This window comes from Microtus pennsylvanicus, chromosome 1 (assembly GCF_037038515.1).
Source record: "Microtus pennsylvanicus isolate mMicPen1 chromosome 1, mMicPen1.hap1, whole genome shotgun sequence".
NCBI lineage: Eukaryota > Metazoa > Chordata > Mammalia > Rodentia > Cricetidae > Microtus > Microtus pennsylvanicus.
Genome location: NC_134579.1, coordinates 164,421,857 through 164,449,757, shown reverse-complemented (window position 1 = coordinate 164,449,757; position 27,901 = coordinate 164,421,857). Strand labels below are relative to the sequence as shown.

General features: G+C 41.2%; 1 protein-coding gene across 3 annotated transcripts in view; it reads left to right on the top strand.

The window, feature by feature from the left end:
- The window catches only part of Pdss2 (decaprenyl diphosphate synthase subunit 2), a 242,778-nt gene that overhangs the window by 165,951 nt on the left and 48,926 nt on the right, over positions 1–27,901 (top strand). For 2 of the 3 annotated variants that reach the window (XM_075944537.1, XM_075944538.1), the window contains exons 5-6: positions 23,041–23,214; positions 24,360–24,491. In XM_075944537.1, the coding sequence (XP_075800652.1) occupies positions 23,041–23,214; positions 24,360–24,491 (306 nt within the window). The remainder of the gene's footprint in view (positions 1–23,040; positions 23,215–24,359; positions 24,492–27,901) is intronic. The other variant, XM_075944547.1, reaches the window with a different exon arrangement.

Sequence of the window (27,901 nt, the reverse complement as noted above, 5' to 3'; positions counted from 1 at the left end):
CTCTCTAACTCAAGAGCATTGTACTTTTGCTACCATCCATAAAATATTAACAGCTAGCTTATTAGCTTGTGTGGGTTAAAAGGAAATCCTCAACCCAGCAACCACATCCTATCTTAATGTATAATGCGGAAATATTAGGGGTGCACAGCCCTCTGTTACCTGTAGACGTTTTGGTTTTAGGGCTTTATTTTCTTTTAAGAGGAAGAGAAAGAGAGAGAATGTGTGTATGATGTGCTTGTTTGTGTATGTAGGCACACACATTCCTTGCACCTCTGTGGAGGTCAGAGGACAACCTGCTGTCCTCTTCATTTGAAGCAGGGTATCCTGTTCGCAGCTGCAGATGTGAGGCTAGCTCACCTACAAGCCTGTAGAGGATGCTCCTTTCTTGCCATAGCAGCACTGGAATTAAAACCAAGTGCTTTAATATGGGTTCAGGGATAAGAGCTCAGGTCCACGAGCATGACTTTAGAAACTGAACTGTCTCCCAGACCCTCTTTCCTTTTGTAAGACTCCCTTGCTTGGCAAAGAAGTTCCCTGGCTTCCTAGGAATTTTATCAGGAATATCATTGAATTTTAAGACAGCCATAGTGGCATGCAAAAGAGAATCAAAACTTTCAGGCCAGCTTGGGCTACATAGCATGGCACCTTCAAAAAATACAAAAATTGATGCATGATTTCTATAGAACTTTTTCTCAGTAACTGTTGAAATGGCCATTTTTTTAATGTTTTTCTTTTTTGAGGTTTTTGGCTTGTTTTTGGTTTTTTGGTTTTTTGTTTTTGTTATAGTAAAAATAGAATTTAAAGCCTCATGCATACCCTCATTTAGATTATTTTATAATCTATAAATATGACAAATTAATTGATTTTCCAATATAAGACCGTACAGCCTTGGACTAAATTCTTCTCAGCATAATTCCATCTCTTTTTTTATATAAATTGTTGGTTTTGCAATGCTAAGATTTTGTTATTATGTCTATCTATGTTCAATGAAAAAAAATTGATATTATTTGGGTTGGTTGTATGCTGTGGGACAGTGGTCTCGTATTGGTTTCATAAAATGCTGATTGGCCCATAGCCAGGCAGGAAGTATAGGCAGAGGGACCAGGTAGGAAGTAGAGGTGGGGTGATGAGAACAGGAGAATTCTGGGAAGAGGAAAGACTCAGTCTGCAGACGTCACTGAGCTACAGAGGAAGCAAGATGAGAATGCCTCACTGATAAAGGTGACTAACATAGACAAGAATTATGGGCTAATTATGATGTAAAAATTAGTTAATAAGAAAATCCTGAGCTACTAGGCCAACTAGTTTATAATTAATGTAGGCCTCTGTGTGTTTCTTTGGGACTGAACGGCCGAGGGACCGGGCCGGACAGAAACTACTGTCAACAGTTGTGTATCTGTCTGGTGTGGTATCAAGGCAGTGGTGAAACAGCATCCTCACAGGGAAGCTGTGTGGGTCTGTGTGGGAATGGGCACTTGTTTGTTTATTACTATGGGTTCAATTGCCTTTATAGTTAGTGAACTACTTAAACTGTGTCCTTCAAATGAGCTTTGGCGATCAATTTGTGTCCCACAGGAAGATGTTATTTCACACCAGGTAACAGATTCACTGTCTCAGAATTGCTACCTCTTGACATCAGTGTCCTTTCATTCCTAATACTAGAAATGTGTGCTTTCTGTCTTTCTTCCCTGAGGATTAAGTTAGAAGTTTAATTTTTTTTCAGTATTTCAGCTAAGATATTCTAGTTGGATGGATCTCCTATATGCTACTTCAGTGGCATTCCAGAGATTTCCATTATGTTGCCTTTCATTTCATATACAATAAACCGCTTATCAGTTTTCATTTTTGTTTTTTTTCTTTGACTTGTGGTTAAGAAATTTGATATTTTGTTTTCAAATTTTGGAGGATTTTACAAGTATCTTTTTGTTACTGATTTATAATACTATGATGATTAGAAAAATATTTGAGTTATTTTTAACTAATTTTTTATTTAATTTTTATTAATAATTTTATTAATAATTTTTATTTTTTATTTAATTTTTGTTTAATGTAGATGGGTGTTTTTTCTTGCATATATGTGTGTTCAACATGTGAATGCCTGGTGCCCACAGAAGCCAGACGAGGGCATTATATCCACTGGAACTGGAGTTATAAACAATTGTGAGCTGCCATGTGGGTACTGGGAATTGAACTCAGGCCCTCTGGAAGAACGGCCAATGCTCTTAACCTCTGAAGCATCTCTCCAGCCCAATTTGAGTTATTTTAAATTTATTATAGGTTTGTTAATGGCCCAGATACAATATATCTGGATAAATATTTCATGTTCTGTTAAAGGGAGCACACATTCTGTTGTTCCTGAAGCTAAGTAGCCACTAAACCCTTTTGGTTGGTAATGTCATTTAGGTATTCACTATTTGTTGTTGTCTTCATTTTGCTTGCTCTGTCAATTACTGAGAGAAAGGTATATTAGTGTCTGTTTATTAATTTATTAATTGTTTATTTTAACCAGCCAAAGGAGAGCATGCCTGTAATCCTAGCATATAGGAGGTAGAAACATGAGAATGTCTGAAAAAGAACAGAAATGTAACATCGTTAATTAACTAGTAAGTATGATTGTGGATTTTTTTTTCTATTTCTGCTTCTGTTCTGCCTGATTCTTCCTCATGTTTTTGAAAGCTTTGTTATTAGGCACACCAACCTTTAGCATCATTGACTCCTGAATTATCTAAATGATTTGATCCTTTTTAGTTTTCATTGTAATCATTTTATTAGTAAGCATTCTGGTTCACTCATTTGTGTCTTTTGTTTCTTTCCCTCCTTCCCTTTCCTCCTTCCCTCTGGTTGTTTGGACACAGTCTCACTGTATATATGGCCCAGGCTGGTCTCAGACTCTTTGCAATCTTCTTCCCCATTCCTCCCAAGTGCTAGTGTTGTCTCTATTTCTATTTAATATGTTCAGTGTTTCTTGTTGCTTCTTGACTATATGTGATATGGTTATGAAAACTTTTGATGTCTATGTGTACTGATTACATCATCTGTATCATTGTGGTATTGGTTTAACTGACTGGTTTTTTTCTCCTCATTTTGATTTGTATTTTCCTTCCTGGTTTTCTTTGATTGAGTTTCAACATTGAATTGTTTTGTAGTATGCTAGGTATTTTTGCATGCATGTAAATAGTCTTGACATAGTCTAGAATCACCTGGGAAAACAGTCTCAATGCTGATTGTCTAGATCAGGTCGGCCTACTGGCAGGTCCATGGGGATTGTCTGATTGATTATGTTAATGGTTGTGGGAAGGCCCAGCCCAGGCTTGGATTCTGGACTGTATAGAAGAGGAGAAGGGGAGCTGAGAAGAAGCGTGCATACATTTATTTCTCTCTGTTCTTGGCTGTGGGCATGATGTGGTAGGATTGTTTAAAGGCCGACTGCCTCGACTTCCCTGCTATGATAGAATGTAACCTGCTGCTGTGAGTTGGAATAAATACATTCTCCCATTTAAAAAAAAAATCTTGAGCTTTATTATGGATGCAGTGAAGTTACTGGAAATGGGTTGATCTGTTGTTGGTTGTTTTTTATTCTTTACTCTTTTGGGAACCCTCCACCCAGCTCCCAAATAAGTCACAGGAGGCTTATTATTACTTATAAATGCCCGGCGTTAGCTTGGCTTCTTTCTAGACAGCTATTCTTAACTTAAATCATCCTATCTGCCTTTGTTTGCCTCTGGGCTTTCTCCTTTAGTTACTTCTGTATTACTTTCGCTCTTACTGTATGGCTGGCTGTGTGACTGAGTGGCTGGCCCCTGGTATCGTCCTCTCCTTTCCTCCCAGATTTCTCCTCCTATTTATTCTCTCTGCCTGCCATTCCCGCCTATCCTTTCTTCTGCCTTGCTGTTGACCATTCAGCTCTTTATTTAGACCATCAGGTGGTTGAGACAGGCAAAGTAATACAACTTCACAGAGTTAACAAATGCAACATAAAGGAATGCAACACATTTGCAACATTAAACAAATAGCCACAGCATAAACAAATGTAACTCATCTTCAAATGATATTCTACAATTGACAATCCTTTCTGGTTTTACTTTTAAGTATAGTTACACAGGACTGCAGTAGCAGTTAGCGTAAAGCTAACTTTCTCCCTGTAGTGGTAGATTCTGAGTACCCTACAGATGTTCTGTGAACGTTAACTTTCTCCAGAGCTCTTCCCACCTCAGAGTGATCTCCAGGAATTGTTTTTCCATCCTTCTGATTCATACTTGCCCCAGGCTTTGGTGGCCTCTTTGCACGTCCACATTGGCAGTACAGGCAGACCTCCAAAGCCGTACAGTCTTAGATTCAACTAACTGGATCAAAATCCTTTAGCTTCATCTGTACTGAACCTGCCATTATTGTCTAAAACTATATGACAAACCCTTACATAGCATTTATGTTTTATTAAACATTGTGTGTTTGTAGATTTTTGGTTTTGTGACACAAAACCAGACATGCATTACTTAGGGAGAAAGGTTTCCTCTTGCTCCTGCTTTCAGAGATTTCAGCCCATCATAGTATGGAACGTGAGAGAGCACAGCAGCTCAGACCATGGCAGTGGAGAAGGGAGTGAGGACACCTGTGCTGTGGGCTTCTCTTTGTTACCCCTCTGGAGGATGGATGGGGCTTCCCCTTTGTTCACTCCGTCTAGTGAGATGCTTTACTAGACTCCTGGGCATTTCTCACCCTACCAAATTGATGGTCAATATTTGTCTTGTAGCTGAGGATGTGTCTCATTTGTTAGAGCGCTTAACTACAATGCCCAAAGCATTTGGTTTCATCCCCATTACCACATAAAACCAGCATGGGGCTGGAGAGATGGCTCAGCCATTAAAGGCTAGGCTCACAACCAAAAATAAAGCCAACATGATGTTGCAGGCCTATAATACCAGCACTTGAAAGGTAGCAAGTAGATCTGAAGTTCAAGGTCACCCTCTGTTACATAATGAGTTAGAAGCCAGCAAGGCTTACCTCAAAAATAGATGGATGGATGGGTGGGTGGGTGGATGGATGGATGGATGGATGGATGGATGGATGGATGGATGGGTGGGTGGGTGGGTGGATGGGTGGGTGGGTTGATGGATGGACAGACGGACAGACAAACGGACTAAAGAATGGACTAGTGAATGGACGGATGGGTGGGTGGATGGATGGATGGATGGACAGACAGATGGACAGACAAACAAACTAATAAATGGACTAATGAATGGACGGATGGATGGGATGGATCATTAGAATAAGTAATCCAGAAAAGATTTAAAGTGTGTAGGAAGAAGCTGTATGTGGTGGTGAATGCATCTTGCAAATGGAGACTGCTTTTTTATTTCCAGGCTATCCAGACCCAAATCATCACACAGAAACTATATTAATTACAATACTGTTTGTCCTATTACCTTAGGCTTCTTATTGGCTAACTTTTGCCTTTTAATTAACCCATTTCTAATAATCTTTGTATCACCATTAGACGGTGGCCTACCAGTGGTAAGGTTTCAGCATCTGTCTCCTTCAGCAGCTACATGACGTCTCTCTGACACCGCCTACTCTCTCTTTATATCTCTGCTTGGATTTCCCACCTGGTCTATGTTTACAGCATCTAATCCTGGTGAGCCAAAGGCAAGATCTCTCAAGTTCACAGTCAGCCTGTACTACATCTTTTTTTATTTCCTTCCTTCCTTCCTTCATTCATTATATGCATATATACACTCAATGCATTCATGTGGAGAACAGAGAAAAACTTGTGGAAAGTGATTCTTTCTTTCTGCTATATGGTTCCAGGGATAAACTCAGGTCATCAGGTTTGGTGCCAAGTGTCTTTACCCCCTGAGCCTTCTCACCAGCCCCTTGGACTGTATCTTGATTTCAAGACTATCTTGAGCTATACATTAGACAGCGTATTTTAAAAAAACGAAAACAAAGGTCAAGGTGATAGATAACTCGGTGGTCTAGTACTTGCCTAATGTGCACATGAATTTGATCCTCAGAACCACAAAAAAATTAAAATACAGTTTATGGAAAGAAAGGTGCAGATTATGTGCACATATTATGCCATTGTATACAAGGAACGTGAACATCTGAACATATTGTAGTTGCAAGCATCTATCTCATGATGATAATAGACTAAGCTTCTGAAACTGTAAGCAAGCTCACAATGAAAACTTTCCTTTATAAGAGTTGCTGTGGTCATGGTGTCTCCCCACAATAAAACAGTGACTGTAATCATCCTGTTCCATGGATTTTGTCCACTGTTTTAGTTCTTTCAGACAAAAAAAAAACTAATCTCTTTTGCTCCATCTTAGCCAGAAGTGCTAGACTGCAAGACCTTTTGATCTACAGTATAACATCTTTTTATAAAATATAACAAACACACAATCCTTCTCCCCAGTAAAATATATAGTGCCTTTGTGTTGTTGATATAGTTAAAGTACTTATTGAGTGTGGGGGTTAAGCACTTCAGTCATGGGAATAAGAAATAAAAAAAAAAAATGACACCAATTTTGTACCTGGTTGACCAGGAGGGAAAAAAAGATGATAAAGTTGCTATAAAGGAGGATTGCTTTTAGAGAAAAGTGGATCAGTTTAGTTGAGGTTAGATTAATGTTGGAGTCCGGTAGACTTTTCAGATAAAAAAGATGAAGTTTCCAGAGATGGGAAGTGGAAACTCATCCTTGTAGACTGATGAGTAAATGGACATTAGTGCCCAAAGAAAGAAGAAATGGAATGGAGCCTGTGGAGAATAAGTTGGAGTGACCATACCATAACTGTTCCACGCTGTAATTGGATTTTGAATTTAGCATCATTTCTTCTTGACTAACATAAAAGAAAATATGCTGTTTTCTGGAGTTTGCATTATTTGATTACTAATGCTATAGATAGTTCTTGTTGTTTTTTTTTTTTCAAACATTAAACAAAGGGCTGGGGATATTGCTCAATGATTGCTTAGCAGGTGCCAGGTCCTGAGTTTGATCCCAGGTACTTTAAAAGAAATGAACACAAACTTAGATTTTTCTTTTTTCTTTTTCTTAAACTATTATGTAAGAGCAGGCTTTCAATGTAAAATTACAAACAGCTGGTTCTGAACATCACTTAGAAACCAGGGGGTAGTGGTGATGTCTCAGAAAAGACACTGTCTCTCAGAAAAGGAACTCCATCTCCTGAGAGTTAACACAGTCCAGCGATTGGAGTGTAAAATCTAAAGTGTTCCTAGTGGGATCTGGCTGGACCGTCATTACAAACCCTTTCCTAACAATAGAGCTGAGCCAGTGGGATCGCTCAGTGGGTAAGGGTGCTTGCCACCAAGTCTGGCAACCTGAACTCAGTTACTGGAACTCACATGGTGAAAGGAGAGAACCGACTTCTCTAAGTTGTTCTCTGACTTACATATGCATTCATAAGCACACAAATTAAATAAACATTTGTCTTGGTTAATGTTTCTATTGATGTGACAAAATACCATGATCAAAAAAAAAAAAAACAACTTGGGTAGGAAAGGGTTTATTTCAGTTTGCAGCTTACGTCTATCATGAAGAGATATCAATCGGGGCTGGAGAGGTGGCTTAGAGATTAAGAGCACTGACTGCTCTTCCAGAGGTCCTGAGTTCAATTCTCAGCAACCACATAGTGGCTCACAGCTATCTATAATGAGATTTGGTGCCTTCTTCTGGCATGCAGGCATACATGGAAGGAATGTTGCATACATAATAAATAAATAAATCTTTAAAAAAGAGAGAGAGAGAGATCAATCATATCAGGGCAGGAACCTGGAGGCAAGAACTGAAGCAGAGGCCATAAAGGAACACTGCTTTCTGGCTTGTTCCTCGTGGCTTGCTCAACCTGCTTTCTTACAGAACTCAAGAACAGCAGCCCAGGAGGATAGAACCACCCAGTCAGATAGGCCCTCCAACATCAGCCATCAATAAAGAAAACTCACCACACACTTGCCCATAGGCCAATCTAGTGGAGACATGTTCTCAATTGAGGTTCCTCTTCCAAAATGATTCTGGCTTGTATCTTGTTGACATAAATTGAACCAGAACAATGTTTATAAGAGAATTTTAAAGAAGAGCTAAACTGGGCATTACTGATAAAGTGCTTAATAGTAAACATACTAAATTTCTGCTTGTGCTAAAAATATATACTGAGTATTACTAGACATCCAAGTCAAAGCTGCAGTTAAGATCCAGCAGACCTGCCCTCGAGATCTGAAGGTGTGCACAGCTCAGGGGAGAGGTGTGCACAAGAAATCTCTAAACATCCGTTTACCCATGAACCATATGGCAAATCACACATACAGAGAGAAGCTCGGTGTGCGAGAAGAGAAAGAACATCTCATTAAGAATTCAAGTCCCAAAGGGAATTTCATAACTGGGCATGGCCATGCACCCCTATAATCCCACTGCTCAAGAGACTGAGACAAGAGAATTGGGAGTTTGAGGCCCATCTGCCTAAACGAAAGAAAGGGGTTTGGGGAGGAAGAGAAAGAAAGGAGTTCCTGGAGTAGGTAGGTTCTGCTATTTCTAAGCTGAATTTTTGAATCAAAAATGAATAGAGCAAAAATGAATCAAAACAAACTCAGGAGCTGGGGAAATGGCTAGGTCGGTAAAATATTTGTCGTACAAGCATGGGGAACCCAAGTTAAAGCCTTAGCTAGGTGATTTTTCACCCCCGGTGAAAATTTGAAACCCCAGTGCTGGAAGGGAGGAAGTAGAAACAGCCTTCGAGCACACAGGGGCCAGCCAGTCAACCAAGCCAGTGGGCTCCAGGTTCAGTGAACCCCTGTCTCTAAACAGGTAGAGAACCACGTAGACACCTGGCATCACACACATGGGGAGGTGGGGAGACTATTGAAGTTTTATTTTGTCAGGAGTTGGCATTGAACACTGGCTGGGCCATCAAACTTATATATTCTTTCATTTCACTTGATGTTTGAGCATCTGCTGTGTGGAAGGCACTAGATCTTTATTTCTCAACCTGTGGGTCATGACCCCTTGGGGGTTGCATATCCGATATCCTGCATGTCAGGTATTTACATTATGATTCATAGCAGTAGCATAATTACAGTTATGAAGTGGCGATGAAAGAATTTTATGTTGGGAGTCACCCCAACATGAGGAAGTGTATTAAAGGGTCACAGTATTAGGAGAACTAAGAACTATTGCACTAGAAGTACAAGGGCTCAGTGAGGGAGGTGTCTTTGCTTTCATGGAGCTGCCCCCTTAATGGAGAAGACTACTAATAAATGCGCACAGGAGCAGAAGAACTGGAGAAGAAATAACTGCCTGCTGTTAGGGCAAATGATAGTGCAGCATTAAGGTAACGGGACCTTGGCTGTTCATGGAAGGCCTGAGAGCTGAGTGATAAAATGCAGATAGTTCTGCAAGAGGTTCTGTCAAGTGGATCCAGTACAAGCAAAGGCCTGAGAGAAAGGGTGTTGGGCCCAGGTTCAACTAAATTTAACTAAAGAAAAGAGCAGGAACTTTGTTTTAGAGTTGCCTGATTAATACTAGTCATCACTCATTGGACAGAAGTTATCCACCTGTGCTAGACAAAGCACGCACACGCGAGTGAGAGCTGGAACAGCGGCACAAAGCCGGAGCTAGAGCCCTGCTAAGCAAGGTGAGCATTTGGAAAGCAATAAGTAAACAAGCAGTTAGATATTGGGAATTTGGGTTCAGGAATTTGGGATATTAAAGAACTGCAGTAGGAAGACATCATGGGATCTTATTCATTGAGAAGGTCTTTGAAAAGTTTATCGCAGACATGTAAATGGGGCAAATTGGAGGCTGTTTTGTGTCTTGGCCTAACTTCCTGGCTATTCTGCTTCCTGTCTGTGCTTCTCCAACTTGTTGAGCTGTATCCCTTCTGTAGCTGTAAGCCAAAATAAATCCTCCCTGAAGTTACTTCTTGTCTAGTATTGGCCATTCCAGTGACAAGCGTAGCTAATGCACAGGCTGAACTAATGAGAAGCAGGGAGTCCAGCTGGAGGCCATTGAAACAAAACAGAATGAAGCAACACACAGTTCCTGGTAATGAAACAATAGAGGGAAAACCCAGGAATTATGAAGGACTCTGTTGTGGTTTGAATAAGAATGGTCACATGGGCTCATATGTTTGAATGCTTGGTCATTAGAGAGTGGCACTCCTTGGGAGGGATTAGGAGGTGTGACCTTGTTGGAGTAAGTGTGTCACTGGGAATGGGCTTTAAGGTTTCAAAAGCTAGGCCCAGCGTCACTCTCTCTTTCTACTGCCTGCGGATCAAGATGCAGAACTCTGGTCTCTTTCTCTAGCACCATGTCTGCCTGCCACAACAATAAAGGACTGAAACTGTAGTGACCCCTGGAACTGTAAGCAAGCCCCAATTAAATGCTTTCTTTTGTCATGGTCACGGTGTCTCTTCACAGCAATAGAACACTAAGACAGAAGCCTAGCTCTCCTGCTCTATTCCTCTCTTACGGTGTGGTTGGTGAGACTGGGTCAAAGCTCACCGTCTTTCAACCTGAGCTTCATATACTATATGAAGTCATGTGAGTACAGCATGGTCTAGATAGAGAGGCTGCCAGTCCAGAAAGAAAGACTGGAGTGGAGGCTTGCTCTGTCACTCAGGCTGTCCTCAAACTCGTAACCCTCCTGCCTCAGCTTCCCTTGTACAGGGATTGCAGGGGTGTACCCCACTCCCAGCTCCAAAGCCTCTGGACCTGAGGGTAATTTTTCCAATAGTAAACTATAGTCAGATCTGTGTGGATCTGGAAGGCTAGCCCATACCTGTCATTAGGAAGCTGATTTGAATTTGACCAAAAGTTTCTAGCATAAAGACCCATCCCTGCCTTCCAGGGATAGGAGCCATTGAGTAAGCCCAGTGTGAACCATCCCCAGCCTGCAGAGAGCAAAAATTTGTACTTAATGTTTCAAGAAAGTTATGGCAAGCATGTTGGTGAAATGCTGATAGCATTTTAAAAACGTTTTTGCAGTTTATTAAACCTCTCATGAAAAATCTACTGAATTCCTACAGACAGGGCTATTAGAGAACCTTCATTCCTTCCAGTGCCATGATCTGCACAGCTTGGCTAGGGAAAGCAAGGGAATGAAGAAAGAACAGACACACAGTACAGCAAAGCCAGGATTAGATGGGGTTCTGCTTATGTGGGATTCTGCTACCAGCTACTGCTGCAACCCAAAATCTCAGTGTGTTTATTAGGTAGAGTTGTAGGGGAAGGGTTGACTAATTCAAGCAGGAGGTTTTTGTAGGTGAACAGTTTCAGGCTGTAAATATCCATGAAGAGTTTGCACGTTCTGGTCAGTTGTCCATAAACACACTCATGGGTAATGGCTTTGGAGTCCTCACACGGCTGGACTGTGTCAGCAGTGCCCATTTACTCAGGACTTCACAGTCCAGCAGCAGTCTCGGGCTTTGTGGTCCCCACCCCACCATAGCTTTTCTCGTGCTGTGCCCGTGCTGCTCCCACTGGGATCTGTAGCTTCTGTGTTGGCTAGTCTAACACCTCTGCTTCTTTCATTTTTCCCTCAGTAATCCAAGGAGTCATGAATCAGGCCAGAGCCAGGAAGGCTTGATCAGTGTGGACTCTAAAGCTACGCACAAAGATAATACCCGGTGTGCCTTTGTGCATTTTCATGAGTTTTTCCCAATTGTTTTTTAGGTATCATTATGTCTCCCTAGAATGAAGAATGGGGATGATTGTTGAAGTAGTCACTTGATTATAAACTTCTTGGTCTAAGTAGTTACCTCTTGTTCATGACAGTGGTTTGTGCTTGGCAGGCAGGGATGACCACAGTGTTTTAGGTGTAGACATTATTACACATGTGCAGACAGAAGCAGAGTACTGGACATGGAGAATCAAGGGATTTGTAGACTATGCAAATGGATGAAGAAGGACCAGGAGAGAGTCAGGGAATTACAGATTAGAAATAGATGAGTTTGTTTTTTACTTTGAATACAAAGACAGACAGACAGACAGACAGACACATATGTGTGTATGTAAAAAGCTATTTTAAAGGAAACTATTTTAAGAGCTTTAAAAGTGAAGCAGTGAACTCTGTATACTAGCATTAAGATAATCTAGGTTGTCTTTCATTGGCCTCTTTACTCACAGCCTGTCTTTCTTACTGTTCCCAAGGCATGTATTAACAGGCTACTAAAACGTGTCGTGTTTGTTTGCTGGGCCTCTGTTCACGCTTATATCACAAGTCCAAGACTTTGCAGAGTCCCATAGTGGTGATGACAAAATACCTGTAATTTTGCTAGCATTCTTATTTCAAGTAGAAGCAGTTTTAAATCATTTGTTAAGTATTGAGTTTGTATTCCAATTTGAAGACAAATAAGAGTAATTTACAATGGCTTGTTCTACTTATAAAACACTCACAAGTTACATATAAGAGATCTACTTATATAAGTGGATAAAACAAATCACTAGGCATCTAGTGACACATTTAAGAAACAGATGGGGATAGCTCAGTGTGAAGTGTTTGCTGCACATAAAAAACCAGGCAGCATGGTTAAGCATAAAGCCAGTCATGATGGCGCACACCTTTAATCCCAGCACTCAGAAGGCAGAGGCAGGCGGATCTCTGTGAGTTCAAGCCAGGCCGGTCTACATAATGATACCTTGGGTAAATAATTGTTTTAAAGATTTACTATTGTGTGTGTGCTGTGTTTGCCTGTCTGTGTTAAAATGTGTGCAGGTGAGAGCTGCTTCTCGGAGGCTGAAGGTGTCAGATCCCTAGAGCTGGAGTTACAGGTGGGTGGGTGCCGCCTGAAGTGGGTGCTGGAAACAAACTCAGGTCCTCTGGAAAAGCAGAGGTAGTGGTCCATTTCTGCAGCCCCCCCCCAAAATAAATAATTTTTAAAATAAATAAAATTAGCCTGGCTGTGGTGGCGCACTCCTTTAATCCCAGCACTCAGGAGGCAGAGTCAGGTGGATTGCTGTGAGTTTAAGGCCAGCCTGGTCTAGAAGAGCTAGTTCCAGGATAGTCAGAGCAGTTACACAGAGAAGCCTTGTCTCGAAAAACCAAAATAAGTAAGATATAGAGTGTTAATCTCTGTTCTACACACACACATACTATATATGTATGTATGTATGTGTATGTATGTATGTATGCATACACACATGCACATATTTACAATGAAATATTCAAATCAAATCTCAGGGTATTAGTGTTAGATTAAACATTTAAAAAATGATTTAGTCAGAGTCAATAGATGATGAAAAGAATGGTTGTTGGTGACTGAGGCTTAGTGTGCTCAGTGGTCCTTTCAGTTAAGTACACCTTCCACTTTTGACAAGTGTTTTTATTTGTTCATTTTTTAAATGAATTTAACCATTAGAACTACCCTAGACCACTGACTGACAGCCAAACATCACAAAACTAACATCACAAGTGTTTTCCCTAAACGATGAAACATCATTACAAAGTGAATAAGGTTCCTGCCTTGAAGGCTGAAAACCTGAGTTTGACTGCTGGACTCTAAATCACATGGTGCAAGATGACAACTAGGAACTGATGCCTGCAAACTGCTGTCTGCCCTACACACACACATGCGAGAGAGAGAGAGAGAGAGAGAGAGACAGAGACAGAGACAGAGACAGAGACAGAGACAGAGAATGAGTTCCAGAAGATTAGAGAATACCATTCTGTTCAGAGGACAAGAACAAAAATCTCAGAAGTATAACCCAAGCATTCGGTTACCACCCATCTGTGTATAACTGAGTCCCTACTTTGTCTCTATCACAAACTACTCCTGAGCCCTGAAGCTGAATGCTAACTGCTTATTCAACACACATCCAAGACCGGATGTATGAACTGCACTAAGGCCAGGAGTTCAAGATCATCCTCCACGACATAGAAAGTTTAAAGCCAGCCTGGGATGTAGGTGACCCAGTCAAAAAAAAAAAAAAGGAGCTAGAGATGTATCTCGGTTAGTGGATAGCTTGCACAGCAAGCATGAAGTCCTGGATTCCATCCCCGGTACACATGAACCAGGCACAGTGGAGCAGTTTTGCAATCCTAGCACTCAGAAGACAAAAGCAGACCGATCAGAAGTCCAGAGTCATTCTCAGTGACATAAAATTGAGTTCGAGTCTAGTCTGCTCTACAATAAACTCTGTCTCAAAAGACAAATAGATAATAAAGATAATAACCTATAATTACTAATAATAGTAACCTATATTGGTTAAAAATGAAGGAAATGGAATTTTTTTAGTTTCTCCCCATAGCCTCCCATTTGGTGGTGAAAACCCATGTTTTTCCCTGGGAATTTTAGAGGGATTGAGAACACCACAGTAGAGCAGCATCAAAGTGGCACTGTGAGGCTTGCCAATCATTGAAGGGTCTCTTAAGGCTCTCCTGGAGCATTCGCTCTCATAGCGCCCCCTTGGGACTCAACCACTGGCTGTGAGGCTGGGTGTTCAAGTCGTCAGTCCCACGTGGGACTGATTGATTGGTAGTGCATGAATAAGTCATCTTGCTGGAATCAGATCCCTGGTCATTCAGCTAGTCCATCCCAGCCAGTAGAATTGTTCCCAGTTGTTGTGATTTAAAAATAAAAAGTCCACCATTGGCTTATGTGTTTGATGGCTTGGTCTGCAGTTGGCACTGTTTGGGAAGATTGTGGAACCTTGAGTAGATGGAGCCTTCCTCAATGAAGTAGGAGACTGGGGAGAAACCTTGAGGTTTTATAGCCAACCTCCACTTTCTGTTCATTCTCTATTTCCTGACTGAATGCATTGTGACCAGCTGGTCTCCTGCTACAGACCGTGTCTCCTTGAACTGTAAGCCAGAATAAACTCTCCTTCCCTTTAGTGTATCTTGTTATCTTGTTGGGTACTTTTATCACAACAAACAAGAAACTACCAGACCAGCCAACCGACTGAGATCTGTCCTGAAACAGAGATATGCCATCTTCACAGAGCCTTGTTTAAAGTCCCGACCCGCAAAAATATCTGTGAATAATGAAGTGACTGTTGTTTTATGCCTCTAATTTTGAGGTGGAATGAGATAGGTAACCAGAAGGTAGATATTTTCAGAAACCTTCAAGACAGTATATTAATTTCTTGGTTTTGAAGACAATGCTAAAAAATGTGGGAAGAAGTGTTATAAATATGCTTATTAGTCACTAGTCACAAAGTATCTGACAGCAACTTGAGGAAGGAATGAAGTATTTGCCTTGGCTCATACTCCGGGTGTGTCTATCATGGCAGGAAAGCCTAGTGGGCAGGGTATGGTGCAGCTGTGCACAGTGCGTCACAATCAAAAGCAAAGAACGAGTGCTGCTCATCTGGCTTCCTCTTTTTATCCACAGACAACTGGCTTTACTGCAAGGATAGGAAGATGACTGCAGGTTTCAGGACAACAGAGCTATATAGAAAGACCTTGAAGAAAAAGAAAGAAAAACACCTCCAGCCAGGGTTTCTCTGTGTAGCCCTGGATATCCTAGGATGAGCTCTGTAGACCAGGCTGGTCTTGAACTCAAGAGATCTGCCTACCTCTGCTTCCCAGGTGCTGGGATTAAAGGTGTGGCCCAACAAAAAAAAAGAAAAACAAAAATAATGATTACTGGTTTAAGTCCTTAACTGAGTGTGGTTGTATAATTCTGCTGGAACTGCCATACATAGTAGATATGTATTTATCACAGTCTGGAGGCTACACATCTGAAGTTCCAGGCAGTTTAATCTCTAGTAAGGACTCTCTTCCTTGTCTGTGGACATCCCCTGTCTAGAGGTGTCCTCACATAGCAAAGAAAGGCAGTAGTGGAGAGTGTTTTTGGTGTCTAATAACAATTGAGGACACTAACCTTACTTTTTGGGGCCACCAGCTTATGACCTCATGTAACCTTAATTACTTTCTTGCTGTGAAGATGCCCATGCTCAGGATCATGACTTGAGAAGACAGACATGTATCTGTAACAGTAGTCAGAGTCACCCCATCTTCAGTGCACATAGACCACACTTGGCTTTAGGTTCTGAGTTCAATTCCCGGCAACCATATGGTGGCTTACAGCCATCTATAATGAGATCTGGTACCCTCTTCTGGTATGCAAGCATATGTGGAAGGAATGTTGTATACATAATAAATAAATAAATCTAAAAAAAGTTTTTTATTTTTAATTATTTACATGTGGCAAAGCACACATGAATATGGTGCCTACAAATTCCAGAAGGCATCAGATCCCTGGAGCTGGAGTGACAAGCAGTTGTGGGCACATCACCTGGGTGCTCTTAATAGTTGAGCCATCCCTCCAGCCCTTACTCTACTTTAAAAGTGTGCTAGGCACGGTAACCACAGCTATAATCCCAGCACTCTGAAGCCCAAGGCCATCCTCTGCTTTGTGGTGGGTTCCAGGCTGGACTACATGAGATCCTGCCTGCCCCCACCCCAGGGGGAAAAAAACAATTCAAAGGAAGTAATTTAAGCATTAAAATGTGGATTTACAGGAATCTAGTCACTATCCTACCCATATTTAGGTTGTATTTATAAAAACAGTGGCCCAGAATCTGAATCTAAAGTGGGTATCCCGAAACTGACGCGTCTGTGTGCACAGTGGGGTGTGAGGGCGCATTTGGAGATGCACATACTCTTTCCTAACACATGCTTCTAGCTGAGCACATCTCCAGCCTTTGCCTACTGTAAAACATTCTTTCAACTCCACAGATGGTCAGCTTCTGAGTGTCGAAAACTCCTGATCAAAATAGTTTGTCCCAACAGATTCTGCATCTCCCAGGCCCAGTAGGTTTGTGTTTGTTCAGTGACCATGGACCTAACCTTGAAGCCCCCACAGCCATGGTAACAAATGGTCTCCCATGAATAGACACAAATGTTTTGCTGCATGAGCAAAACATCTCACACACAAAAAGTGAGAAAGAATCGGGTTCTTAATAACACGCCAGTGTCCACAGCCATACCACCCTGGTTGTCCATATACTCTTTTGAATATACCACCAGTGTTGCTGTCTCAGGCAACATCAACCTACCGTCTGTTATTCAAACAGCTTTACCCAAGTAAAATAAATCATGAGCTAGGGAGCACAGTTACAGTAGTCTAAATTAAGATACCTTTGACAGTTATTCAATATGCATAATGGCATAATTACATATTATTCCCTCCTAAAATAAATTCCATCAAAAGTAAATATTCACTGAGTATATCATCTTTTCATATATAATAAATCTTCAGTAAGATCTTCATGTAGGGCCAGACATGGTACTACTCCCCTTTAATCCCAGCATTTGAGAGGCAGAAGCAAGCTGTCCTCTATGAGTTCTAGGACACCAAGTCTATATTGACCCTGACTCAAACAAATGAATAAATACATAAATATACAAACAAGCTTCATATAAGACTGGGCATATAAGGCCTAGAATCCCAGCACTTAGGATGCTAAAGAAGAGAATAACAATTACAAGGCCAGCCTAGACTATCTAGTGTCAAAACACACACACACACACACACACACACACACACACACACACACACAAGCTGAGGATATAACTCAATGATAGCATGTTTACCAGCCTGCTGGAAGTCCTTGGTTCAATCCCTATACCACAAAAGGAAAAAGCAAACTTTCTGTAGTGAGATGTGGTGGCATACATTTATATTCCAGCACTTGGGGTAGGTGCAAGAAGATCCATAGTTCAAGGTCATCCTTGAAAGTACAAAGTTGTTGAGGGCCAGGCTAGCCTACATGAAACCCTGCTCAAAATAAATGAGGCTGCATGTGTAAAATTCTCAAAGAATCAATTTAAGATGTTTTTAACCCTGTACATATTGTGCTGCAGTGAGTATGTATGATCTCTTTCTTCTTCTGACTACATTCAGCCACTTCACACCCATTCTGTATATCTGATGTTTAAAGAGAATGTTTAGATGTGGCCATCATACCAGTTTTCTTGACATTTTAAAATTATACATTAATTTTCCTAAAGCATATTTTCTTAGTATATACGTGACAATCTGGTAGAAATGAATAGAAGAATTTTCCCTCATTAATAACCAAGTTCATAATAAGTAATAACTTGATGTTCAGGGAATAACATTTCTGATTAACTTAGGAGCAGAGTTATTAACTTATGGTCCAATTAAGTTATGGCAGTAGATTTCATGGGACCATAAATTAATTGTTTCTGGTTATCTGAATAATCTTTTTCAGAGATTGTATGTTCCATGAATAATTTAAAAATATAAAAGTGATGAATAATAAAGAGTCTAAATCCCAGTAAGGCGTACATAATGAACAGAACTGAACCTTTGGTGGTTTCAGGTCCTGCAATTAGCCTTTTCATTTACACAATTACAAATACACATATACAATAATATACAATTAAATTATTGTATAATTTAAAAATGCTAGCCACATCTAATGTGTGTTGAAAGTTTTGTCTTCTGTATCCATATGTTTTTTTTTTCTTTCTATCCCTGGACCATGAACTTCTTGAGGACAAGCTGCTTATCAGTCTTTGTATTTAAATTGCTTTGCCGAGATCTGGCCCACAATGCATAAATGAGTGTGTTGCACCAACAACCAAAAGTTAATCAAGAATCATAATTGAGTCATTTTAAAATAACTTATTAATGTATGTCCCTACATGTATGCATGTGCACCACGTGTGTACCTGGTCCCATGGAGATTAGAAAAGGGCATCAGGTTCCCTCTGGAGTCACAGACATTTGTGAGCTGCCATGTGAGTGCTGAGCCAGGTTCTGCAAGAGCAACAAGTGCTCTTAAGTACTCCATCATTTCTCCTCAGCATCCTGCCTTGAGGTTCATCCCTGACATGCCATGTACCAGTAGTTCCATTTTAATGTATTGTCCCATTAGCTTTTAAAATTAAAATAAACACTGGACTACATACTGATAACCGGGAATGTAGTCACTTAACTGAAAGTCATTAAAAATTAAATGATGCCTAAATGATTAAAAAATATAAAATTGACTAGGAGTGACCTATGGCCAAATGTCAGAGAAACAGGTATTTAACCACTCACCCAATTCAGAGAATTTAGTATCAAACTGCAGCTAGGTCATGTTTTCCAAAAGAAGCAAATATTTTTGGGAATATTTGAGAATATTCTTCAAAGTATATTTGTACTGGATATATTCAGTTTAGTGGACAGAATGTTTAAGAAAATAATCCCTTTGATGAGAATAATATTTCAAAATTTCTACAAATATAAAAGTAGTATTCAAGAAATAACTAAGTGTCCTGTGTTACTGAAACACAGGTCACATAGTTATTTTGGGTAAGAATTGAGCCAAGGAGATTTTGCTTGTTACCATAAAAGGGAAGGTGAACTGTTATGATTTAGAGTTTATAGATATGAGAGACACTAAAGGATAATTATTTTGATTATTTATTTCAACCAAGGTAGGAAGGACAAAGGAAACAGAAAGAGGATAGAAATACCAAAGACTGGGAAAAGATTTTATAAATACATATTATATACCTCACATGCTATCGTAGGTGCTTGTATGTCCCCCAGGATTTGTGTCTGTGGGTCACTTGAGGATGACTGCTGTCCTTGCTTTCATGGAGCTTATACTCTGAGGAAGGAGAAAGACAAATCCTTCACCGAAGGAGGCTGTGAGACATCTGCCGTGGTCAAAGAAAAGGTGTTTAAAGCAGAGGAAGGGGCTAGGAGGCCGTGGGAAGAGAAGTAGATTGCTGGTTAAAGGGAACTTGAATGTTGAGCAGAATCAGAAAGCAGTGAGGGATCTAGCCATGCACATATCCTGCAGGCCAGTTCGATTCTGGATTCTGTTTTTAAGCAAATGTCACTGTGTCAGCTAGATGATCAGGGACCAGACCTTCTACTGGTCCACTGTACATGTGTGTAATGCATAAAATGACTTCTAGATGTGTAATTCCTAGGTCATGGAGCAAATGCATTAGAAATTTTGATAGAAATACCAAAATTTCCATCTAGTTTCCCCTTCCACCAGCTAGTGTAAAAGGCCACAAAATCAAGAAGGCAACAGCAATGCATTCCTTGTAGAGACTTCTCTAGGGAAACCCATGCCCTTGCCTGCCCTAGTTTTGAGGGGTATTGTTGTTAGTGTTGTTTGCTTTTTCAAGACGGTGTTTCTCTGTGTAGCCTTGACTATCCTGGAACTCACTCTGTAGACAAGACTGGCCTTGAACTCAGATTTGTTTGGCTCGTAGTGGCCGTCTTCAGATCCAGCAGCTCACATGAACCAATGTCTCTCATTTTTATAACCCTGATTCTGGTGCCTCGCTTACCAGGACATGTGAAAAGTGCATGATTGTGCATAAGACAGGAGAATCAAGAGCTCAAGTCGCCTCAGCTTCGTAGTGAGCTCAAGGTCTAAGCTACCTGAGACCCTGCCTCTCAAACAGAGAGATAAAGACCCTGTGGTTTCATACTGCCCACTCAGTCAATCCTCTGTCTCACCACCCTAAATTCCATCTGATGGTTAAAACCTTGCTCCTGTGCAAGGTAACATGCAAGGTTCCAGGGATTAGGAGGTCTACTTACATGTGAGGGGAAACGCAGATCAGAGTTCACTCTTCTCCAAATAGTTCTTTCTAGTAAATGGTACATTTCCTGGAAAGCCCAACTCAACTTCTCCATAAAATATAGTAAATTTTTCATGTACGTATTTTTATTTTTTATTTTAATTATGTGTCTATGTATAGATACATGCATAGATAGTCACGTGGATCTATATGTATAGATAACAGCTCTTTGCAAGCGCTGGAAGTGCTCTGTGGAGCCGTCTCTTCAGCCCCAGTTTTCATTTTTTGTGTTTTGATTACTGAGTCTTGGTAGCACTGCTTTATCAGGTGGGGCTAGGTACAATTCCGTGTTCCTGTTTGCCCACCCCACTCCATTCTGTTTTCAAGACTGTCCTTGATATTCTCCTTCCCTCCTTCCTTGTACTCCTACTTATACCCTCTGTGGTGGTTTGAATAAGAATGGCCTCCACATGCTCATATGTTTGAATGCATGCATAGTCACCAGAGAATGGAACTGTTGAAAAGGACTAGAAGGATTAGGAGGTGTGGCCTAATCAGAGGAGCAAGTGTGTTGCTGGGGTTGGGCTTTGAAGTTTCAAAGGCCTTTTGCTAGGCCCAGCATCTCTCCCTCTCTTCAGCTGCTGCAGATGGGTCAGGATGTTAAAACTCCCGAGTGCTCTAGTGCTCCAGCACCATGTCTGTCTGTTGTTTCCTATCATCATGATCATGATTTAGTAGTCTAAAACTGTACACAAGCTACCAATTGAACACTTACTTTCAGCCTGGTGGTGGTGGCACTCGCCTTTAATCCCAGCGCTCGGGAGACAGAGGTAGGCAGATCTCAGTGAGTTCAAGGCCAGCCTGGTCTACAAAGCAAGTTCCAGTACAGCCAGGACTTTTACACAGAGAACCTATGTCACAAAAAAAGAAGAAGAAGAAGAAGAAGAAGAAGAAGAAGAAGAAGAAGAAGAAGAAGAAGAAGAAGAAGAAGAAGAAGAAGAAGAAGAAGAAGAAGAAGAAGAAGAAGAAGAAGAAGAAGAAGGGAAGGAAGGAAGGAAGGAAGGAAGGAAGGAAGGAAGGAAGGAAGGAAGGAAGGAAGGAAGGAAGGAAGGAAGGAAGGAAGGAAGGAAGGAAGGAAACACTTCCTTTCATAAGTCTTGGAACTAGCTCTTGTAGACCAGGCTTGCCTCACAGAGCTTTGCCTGCCTCTGCCTCCTGAGTGCTGCGATTAAAGGCATAGGCTACCACCACCCGGCCCTTCCTTCCTTTTGAAAGCAGGGTTTGTCTTGGTTCACAGTCTGAGGATGAGCTGCTCGTTACATGGCACTGGCCAGGGACTGGAGCACACATGTTCCTCCTCCTTTGGACGTTTAGAATCCACTTGCCTGTTTTCAGGACGGGATGGTCCATTGCCGGCACTGGACTAGCCCTCTGGTCCCGCTCTCTTGAACTTGCTGCATCCTTACATTCTCCCTCTCACCTTCATCCTGTCAGGAGCAAATGTAGTCATAGCTGTAGGGGTAGCCCCAGCCAATCGCCTTGTTTGTAGGGCGGGGTCGCCTGAGGATATTTTTTACTAATAAATATTGCTGGTGTGCTCTCCCCCGCCCCTTCTGCTTTCCTGTTCTCCGCTGGAACCACAGGTTCTGTGACTCTTTCCCTAATTAAAGCTGAATATATTCTTATAATTTCTGTCTGCCTTCATTTACGCCGTTACACAGAGCCTTTACTTGGTTAATTATTTGGGCTTGGTGTTTGAAACAGTCTCATGTGGTCCAGGTTGGCCTTGAACTCTTGATTCTTCTGCCTTCACAGGTGTGTGACACTGTGCTCAGCTCTAGTTTTTTAAATTTATGTGTATATAGTAGAATAAAAGACCTTGTCTCTAACACTTTCTGTTTGGTTTTATAGTTGATTATGTCAATTATTAATTATGTCCTCTGCTCCTATATTCAACAGTCTTCTTGTTTGTAGTAAGTTTTCCCTATTTACACTGTCTTCTTTATGCCCCTACTATTTTCACCTAAGTTGGATGCAGTAGGATCCTCATGTTTCAGAACGCTCAGTGACATGCAAGAACTGATAGCGCATATAAGCAGGAGTCAGTTTAGACATCTGAATCCCTATGTGTTTGTTTTAAATGGTAGTGTATATTTTATAGAAGTTCTCAAGCTCAAAATTTTAAAAAGTGCTTTACCATTTCCCTCACCTTTTCTTCATTTCCACAGTGAAACCGTCACCCAGTGCACTGCTCTTGGTGGCTCGAGCCGGGGCTCAGCTGCTTCCATTCCCACTTGTTCCAGAAGCAGCAGTGTTTGGAGTTGTTCCTTACAATGTTGTTGTTTTTCCTAAAACAGGGTAGCTCTAGCCTGGAGTTTACAGGCTGCCTCAGCCTCTCCGTTACTACACACCTTGTTATTGCAACTGTACACCTCCAGACCTGGCTGCCTCTTGAGGCTTTTACCCTTCAAAAACACAGCTCAGTTTATCTACAGCCTTTTCATCTTGGCCTTTTTACATTTTTAGGAACACTCTATCACAGATGATATTGGAATGTCGACTTGGAAGGAGCAGACTTTTCTGTCCCATTGTGCCTTGCTAGCAAAGAGCTGCCAGGCTGCAATGGAATTGGCAAAGCACGGTGCTGAGGTCCAGGACATGGCATTTCAGTATGGGAAGCACATGGCCATGAGTCACAAGGTATTGTACACCCTAAGTTCTGCATACTGAAATGTGATAAATATGATAAGTGCCAGGAAACTGCTGGCACTTGATAAGCTGCTTTTATATCTTGAAAAATGCTTATTGTATATGAAAAATATGTCAGTCAGAGAGAGTGGTGGTTATATAAGCGGTATAATTGGCAAATTCTATGTAATTTTCATGTTTGTTTTCTTACTACCTGAAAGAATTCTTGAAGTAACTCCTTAAAATTATTAAATAACACGAAATATTATTTCTGTGCAGTGTGCACTATTTTTTTATTTTTGCTATGGTTCCCTCATAAATAATTATGTTAAACAAGTTGTGAAAAGTTCATAAAAAATTGTACTGAATAAAATTGAAAGCTTTAATTTTAATATGTGATTTAATTTTTTGTCAAAACTGGAGCATAGATTTATTAAGAAAAAGTAAGAGCACTCCCAAGAGTAGGAGAACCTAGAAGGGAGGAATACCATTTTTTTTCAAAGATGTATGAGATATAAAATTTTACTAAACCTGCTGCATTTTGATTGCCTTCATCTAACTTTACATTTTCAGTTACCTAGAGCAGCCAGCATTATATAATAGAAAGGCTCAATCTCAAAAAACAAAAACAAAAAAACATAATACTCCCAAAATTGCAGTTACATGCTTTCAGTTGTTACTTAACTCATACAAGGCAGGAAAACATACATGTTTGTGTGTTTCTGTGTGTATGCATGTCTATGTGTCTGTGTATATATTATGTATACGTGTGTGTATATATGTGTGTGTCTGTGTGTTTATATATGTGTTTTATGTGTGTGTAATTCCTGGATGAATTTTTCACATTGAAACTTGGGTTCCTTTATAAACTAGTTGTATTTATTATGTGTTTATTTAAGTCTCTACATTTAACTGAAAGAAGAAGGGGCTGAGGATGTAGCTTGATGGCAGTGACTGCTTACACTCAGGTCCTAGATTCATCACCAGAGGCATACATATTATGAAAATTAAATTCCAAAGAATTGTAAAGATTGTTTTGCTAAGTCATCCAGAATGTTGGTGCTCATTGAATCCTACTACAATGCATGGAAAGACAGTAACTGGTATCCTGAATTGATACATTGTACTCATGTAGCTCCTCTAACTGCTCCTTCTAGATAAATTCTGACCTTCAGCCTTTTATTAAAGACAAGACCAGTGACTTTAAGACTTTTGACCTAAACTCAGCACCTGTAGTCTTACATCAGGAGTTTCTTGGAAGAGATTTGTGGATTAAGCAGATTGGTGAGGTAAGTTGAAATCACTCCTATTTTTGATACCCTTGGTATGTAGTTGATCTTAGAGCACAGTACCTAGTGCATGGTGGCAGCCTGTTTTCTTTGCAGGTGGATTCTGTATAACCTACATGTTTAAGAGGTAAAACACTGGTCCTAAGCTGAAGGCCACACTGGCATGTTATCTTAGGTCCGAGTGCATAGACACCACAGCATAGTGCTAGTGCCTGTTGTGAATGCTAATTAACTTTGGGAGTTTTCCTAGCAGCTTCAGAAACTGGGCATGGTAGCACTACCACCCTTTAACTGACGGCAGTTTCCCATCTGCGGACTCGGGTGCACACTGCATAGTAGCAGGAGCTCCGTCTGTCAGCTCATTGGGTTATTTTAAAACAAACTTCGGCCTTGAACGCCCATTCTGAGACATTATCAAAACCAGGAGGGTGGGGGAGCATGGTGGAGTGGGAAGAATGAAGGGACGTGGACTGGGGATGGCAAAGTAGAGGGACTATTTGGTTTCTCTTAGTATAGAAACTCTGGTTAAAAAAAAGCTTCCTGCCTTTTCATCCAGAGTCTCCTGGGATTGATTTAACTAAATGGCTGTAGCTGGCATTGTTATACTGAGTCTGTAGATGTAGGAAGGGTGACAAGCGCAGCTGAGGGTAGGAATACAGGGGTGGCAGCCTTACAACAGAGCGCCTCAGTGAGGATCTGCGTTCTGAAGACAGAATTTTCCCTCTCCTAATCCTCAGGTAATGACTCTCCAAATGCTAGCGGCCAGCTTAAAATCCCTCATATTCACCAGAGAAAACTGGAAGAGTTCATTCTTAGGGAACTGTCAAACCCCAAAGAAAGGACTGTCGGGGCCGGAGGGGCAGTTCAGGGACCACTCCATGAAGAGTCACCTCCAGTGACCAGTCTCAGCATGCCCCATGACTAGCCACCTCACCCTGGAGAAGAATATGGAAGAGAGGACCACAAGGCACTGAGAAAACACCCCACCATTAAAGGCAGTCTAAAGCAAACTGACAAAAGGGAACGTAGAGGAAACAGAGACAAAGTGAGGACAACTTAGACACACTATTATAGTACCCTTAGCACAATATTAAACCCAAGAAACTGACCAGGTAGTATATGAGAAAGGACAGACCTTGAACAAGAAATTAGATTATAAAACATAAAAATATTGTAGGTTTATTTAATAAGAAGTTTGTGGGTTTGGAGACATAGCTCAATGGATAGGAGCACTTGTTGCTCTTTAGAGGACCCAGATTCATTTCCGTTCACCCACTTGGCAGCTTACAACCTCTATAACTTTAGTTGCAGAGGATCTGATGCCGTCTTCTGGCCTCTGGGGTCACCAGGCACACTTGTAATACACAGCCATACATGCAAGGAAGTACTCATATATAAAATAAAAGTGAATTAAAAGTAAAAACAAGCTTAGAATAGGCAAATAAGCAGCTGGGCATGGAGACTCGTCCCTATGTTCTCTGCGCTCATTAGGATGCGAAATGAACATTGTAAACTCAAGATCTATAGAGTGTCAGGAAACTTACCTTCCCTATCCTTGTTTCTGAGAGTATGGAATATATTCTGTCAAAGACAAGGAGACAGGGCTGAAGACACGGCTCAGTGGTATGTGCAAAACCCTGGAATCAGCCTCAGCATTATTTAAAAAAAAAGTCTAAAAAGTAGGTGATGAGACACAGACATGAACCATAATAAGGCCTACAACAGCAGCTTGTACCTTATGTCAAGTTTTGTTCCAATTAAGAGTCTGAGGCACAGAGAGAATAAGTAACTATCGAAGTATCCCAAGCAGATGCGCTGCAGGGTCAGTCCAAATCCCTCAGTAGCATGTTTCCCTATGTGTCATGCTAGCAAGTCTTAGACTCATAGCTGTGCATGCAAGCGTCACTGAGACAAGAGGACAAATAGCTCCAGGAGGAATTCCTCTTTTTTAAAGTGTGTGTGTGTGTGTGTGTGTGTGTGTGTGTGTGTGTGTGTGTGTGTTCATGTGTGTGTGTGTTCATGTGTGTGAGTGTTTGTGTGTGTGTGTTCATGTGTGTGTGTGTATGTGTGTGTGTGTTCATGTGTGTGTGTGTATGTGTGTGTGTGTGTTCATGTGTGTGTGTATGTGTGTGTGTGTGTTCATGTGTGTGTGTGTATGTGTGTGTGTGTTCATGTGTGTGTGTGTGTATGTGTGTGTGTGTGTGTTCATGTGTGTGTGTGTATGTGTGTGTGTGTGTTCATGTGTGTGTGTATGTGTGTGTGTGTGTGTTCATGTGTGTGTGTGTTCATGTGTGTGAGAGTGTGTATGTGTCAGTGACAGTGCACACATGGCACAGCCCACATGTGGATGTCAAGCGACAACCTCAGATGTGAGTCCTTGCTCACAGTATGTTTGAGGTAGGCCCTTTTTTGTTCACCCATGAGCTCCTAGGGACTCTCCTGTCTCTGCCTCCCATCTTCCTGTAGGAGCACTGGGATAACAGATTACGTTCCTGCATCTAGCTTTTCTGGAGGATCCACACTGCAGTCCTCATGCTTGCTGAGCTATCTGCCCTACCCCTGGAAAGTATCTCTAAGAGTAAAACTGGGATTAATGAGTTACCTAATATGCTTGATCATATTGAGAATTACAGATGGCCAGGCAAGATGGTTCACACCTGTAGCCCCAGCATTTGTGGGGAGAGCAGGAGGATTAGTAGTTCAAGGTCATTTCTCAGCTACATTATCTGATTTGAGACCAGCCTAGACAACACGAGACCCTGTCAGAAAAGAAATTAAATTTGGGGGTTAGAAAGGTGACCCAGTGCTTCGGGGCGCTTGCTGCTGTTGCAGAGACCCAGTTCAGTTCGCAGCACCCACATGGGGCCTCATAACCATCTAGTTCCAAAGGCTCCCTCACCTTTCCGTATAAGCATCCAGCCAGGCAATGGTGGCACCCCTTTAAAACCAGCACTCTGGAGGCAGAGCCAGGGTATCTCTGTGAGCTTAAGACCATCCTGGTCTATAGAGCAAGTTCCAGGACAACCAGGGCTACACGGAGAAACCCTGTCTCAAAGACTCTCCTCCCCCAGAAAAGAGTGTCCATGAAATTGAATGGCATACTTTGCCAAGCCTGGAATCCCAGTTCCTGAGAAGACTGAAGCAGACAGATCCCCAGGTTCAAGTCCTGCCTGAATTACAGAGTGAATTCAAAGCCAAGCTGAGCAATTTAATGAGGCCATATTTCAAAATAAAAAGTAAAAATTAGATGAGATGGAGGTGAGTTCGGTTTTAAAGTGCTGGCTAGCATGTGTGAGACCCTCGGTTCAATCCCCAGAATTACACGATAATAAATAAAACAGCCACACATGGAATAAAATGAAGCAATTATTGGCCTATCTGCAGAGAAAAATTAAAAATGCATAAGAAAG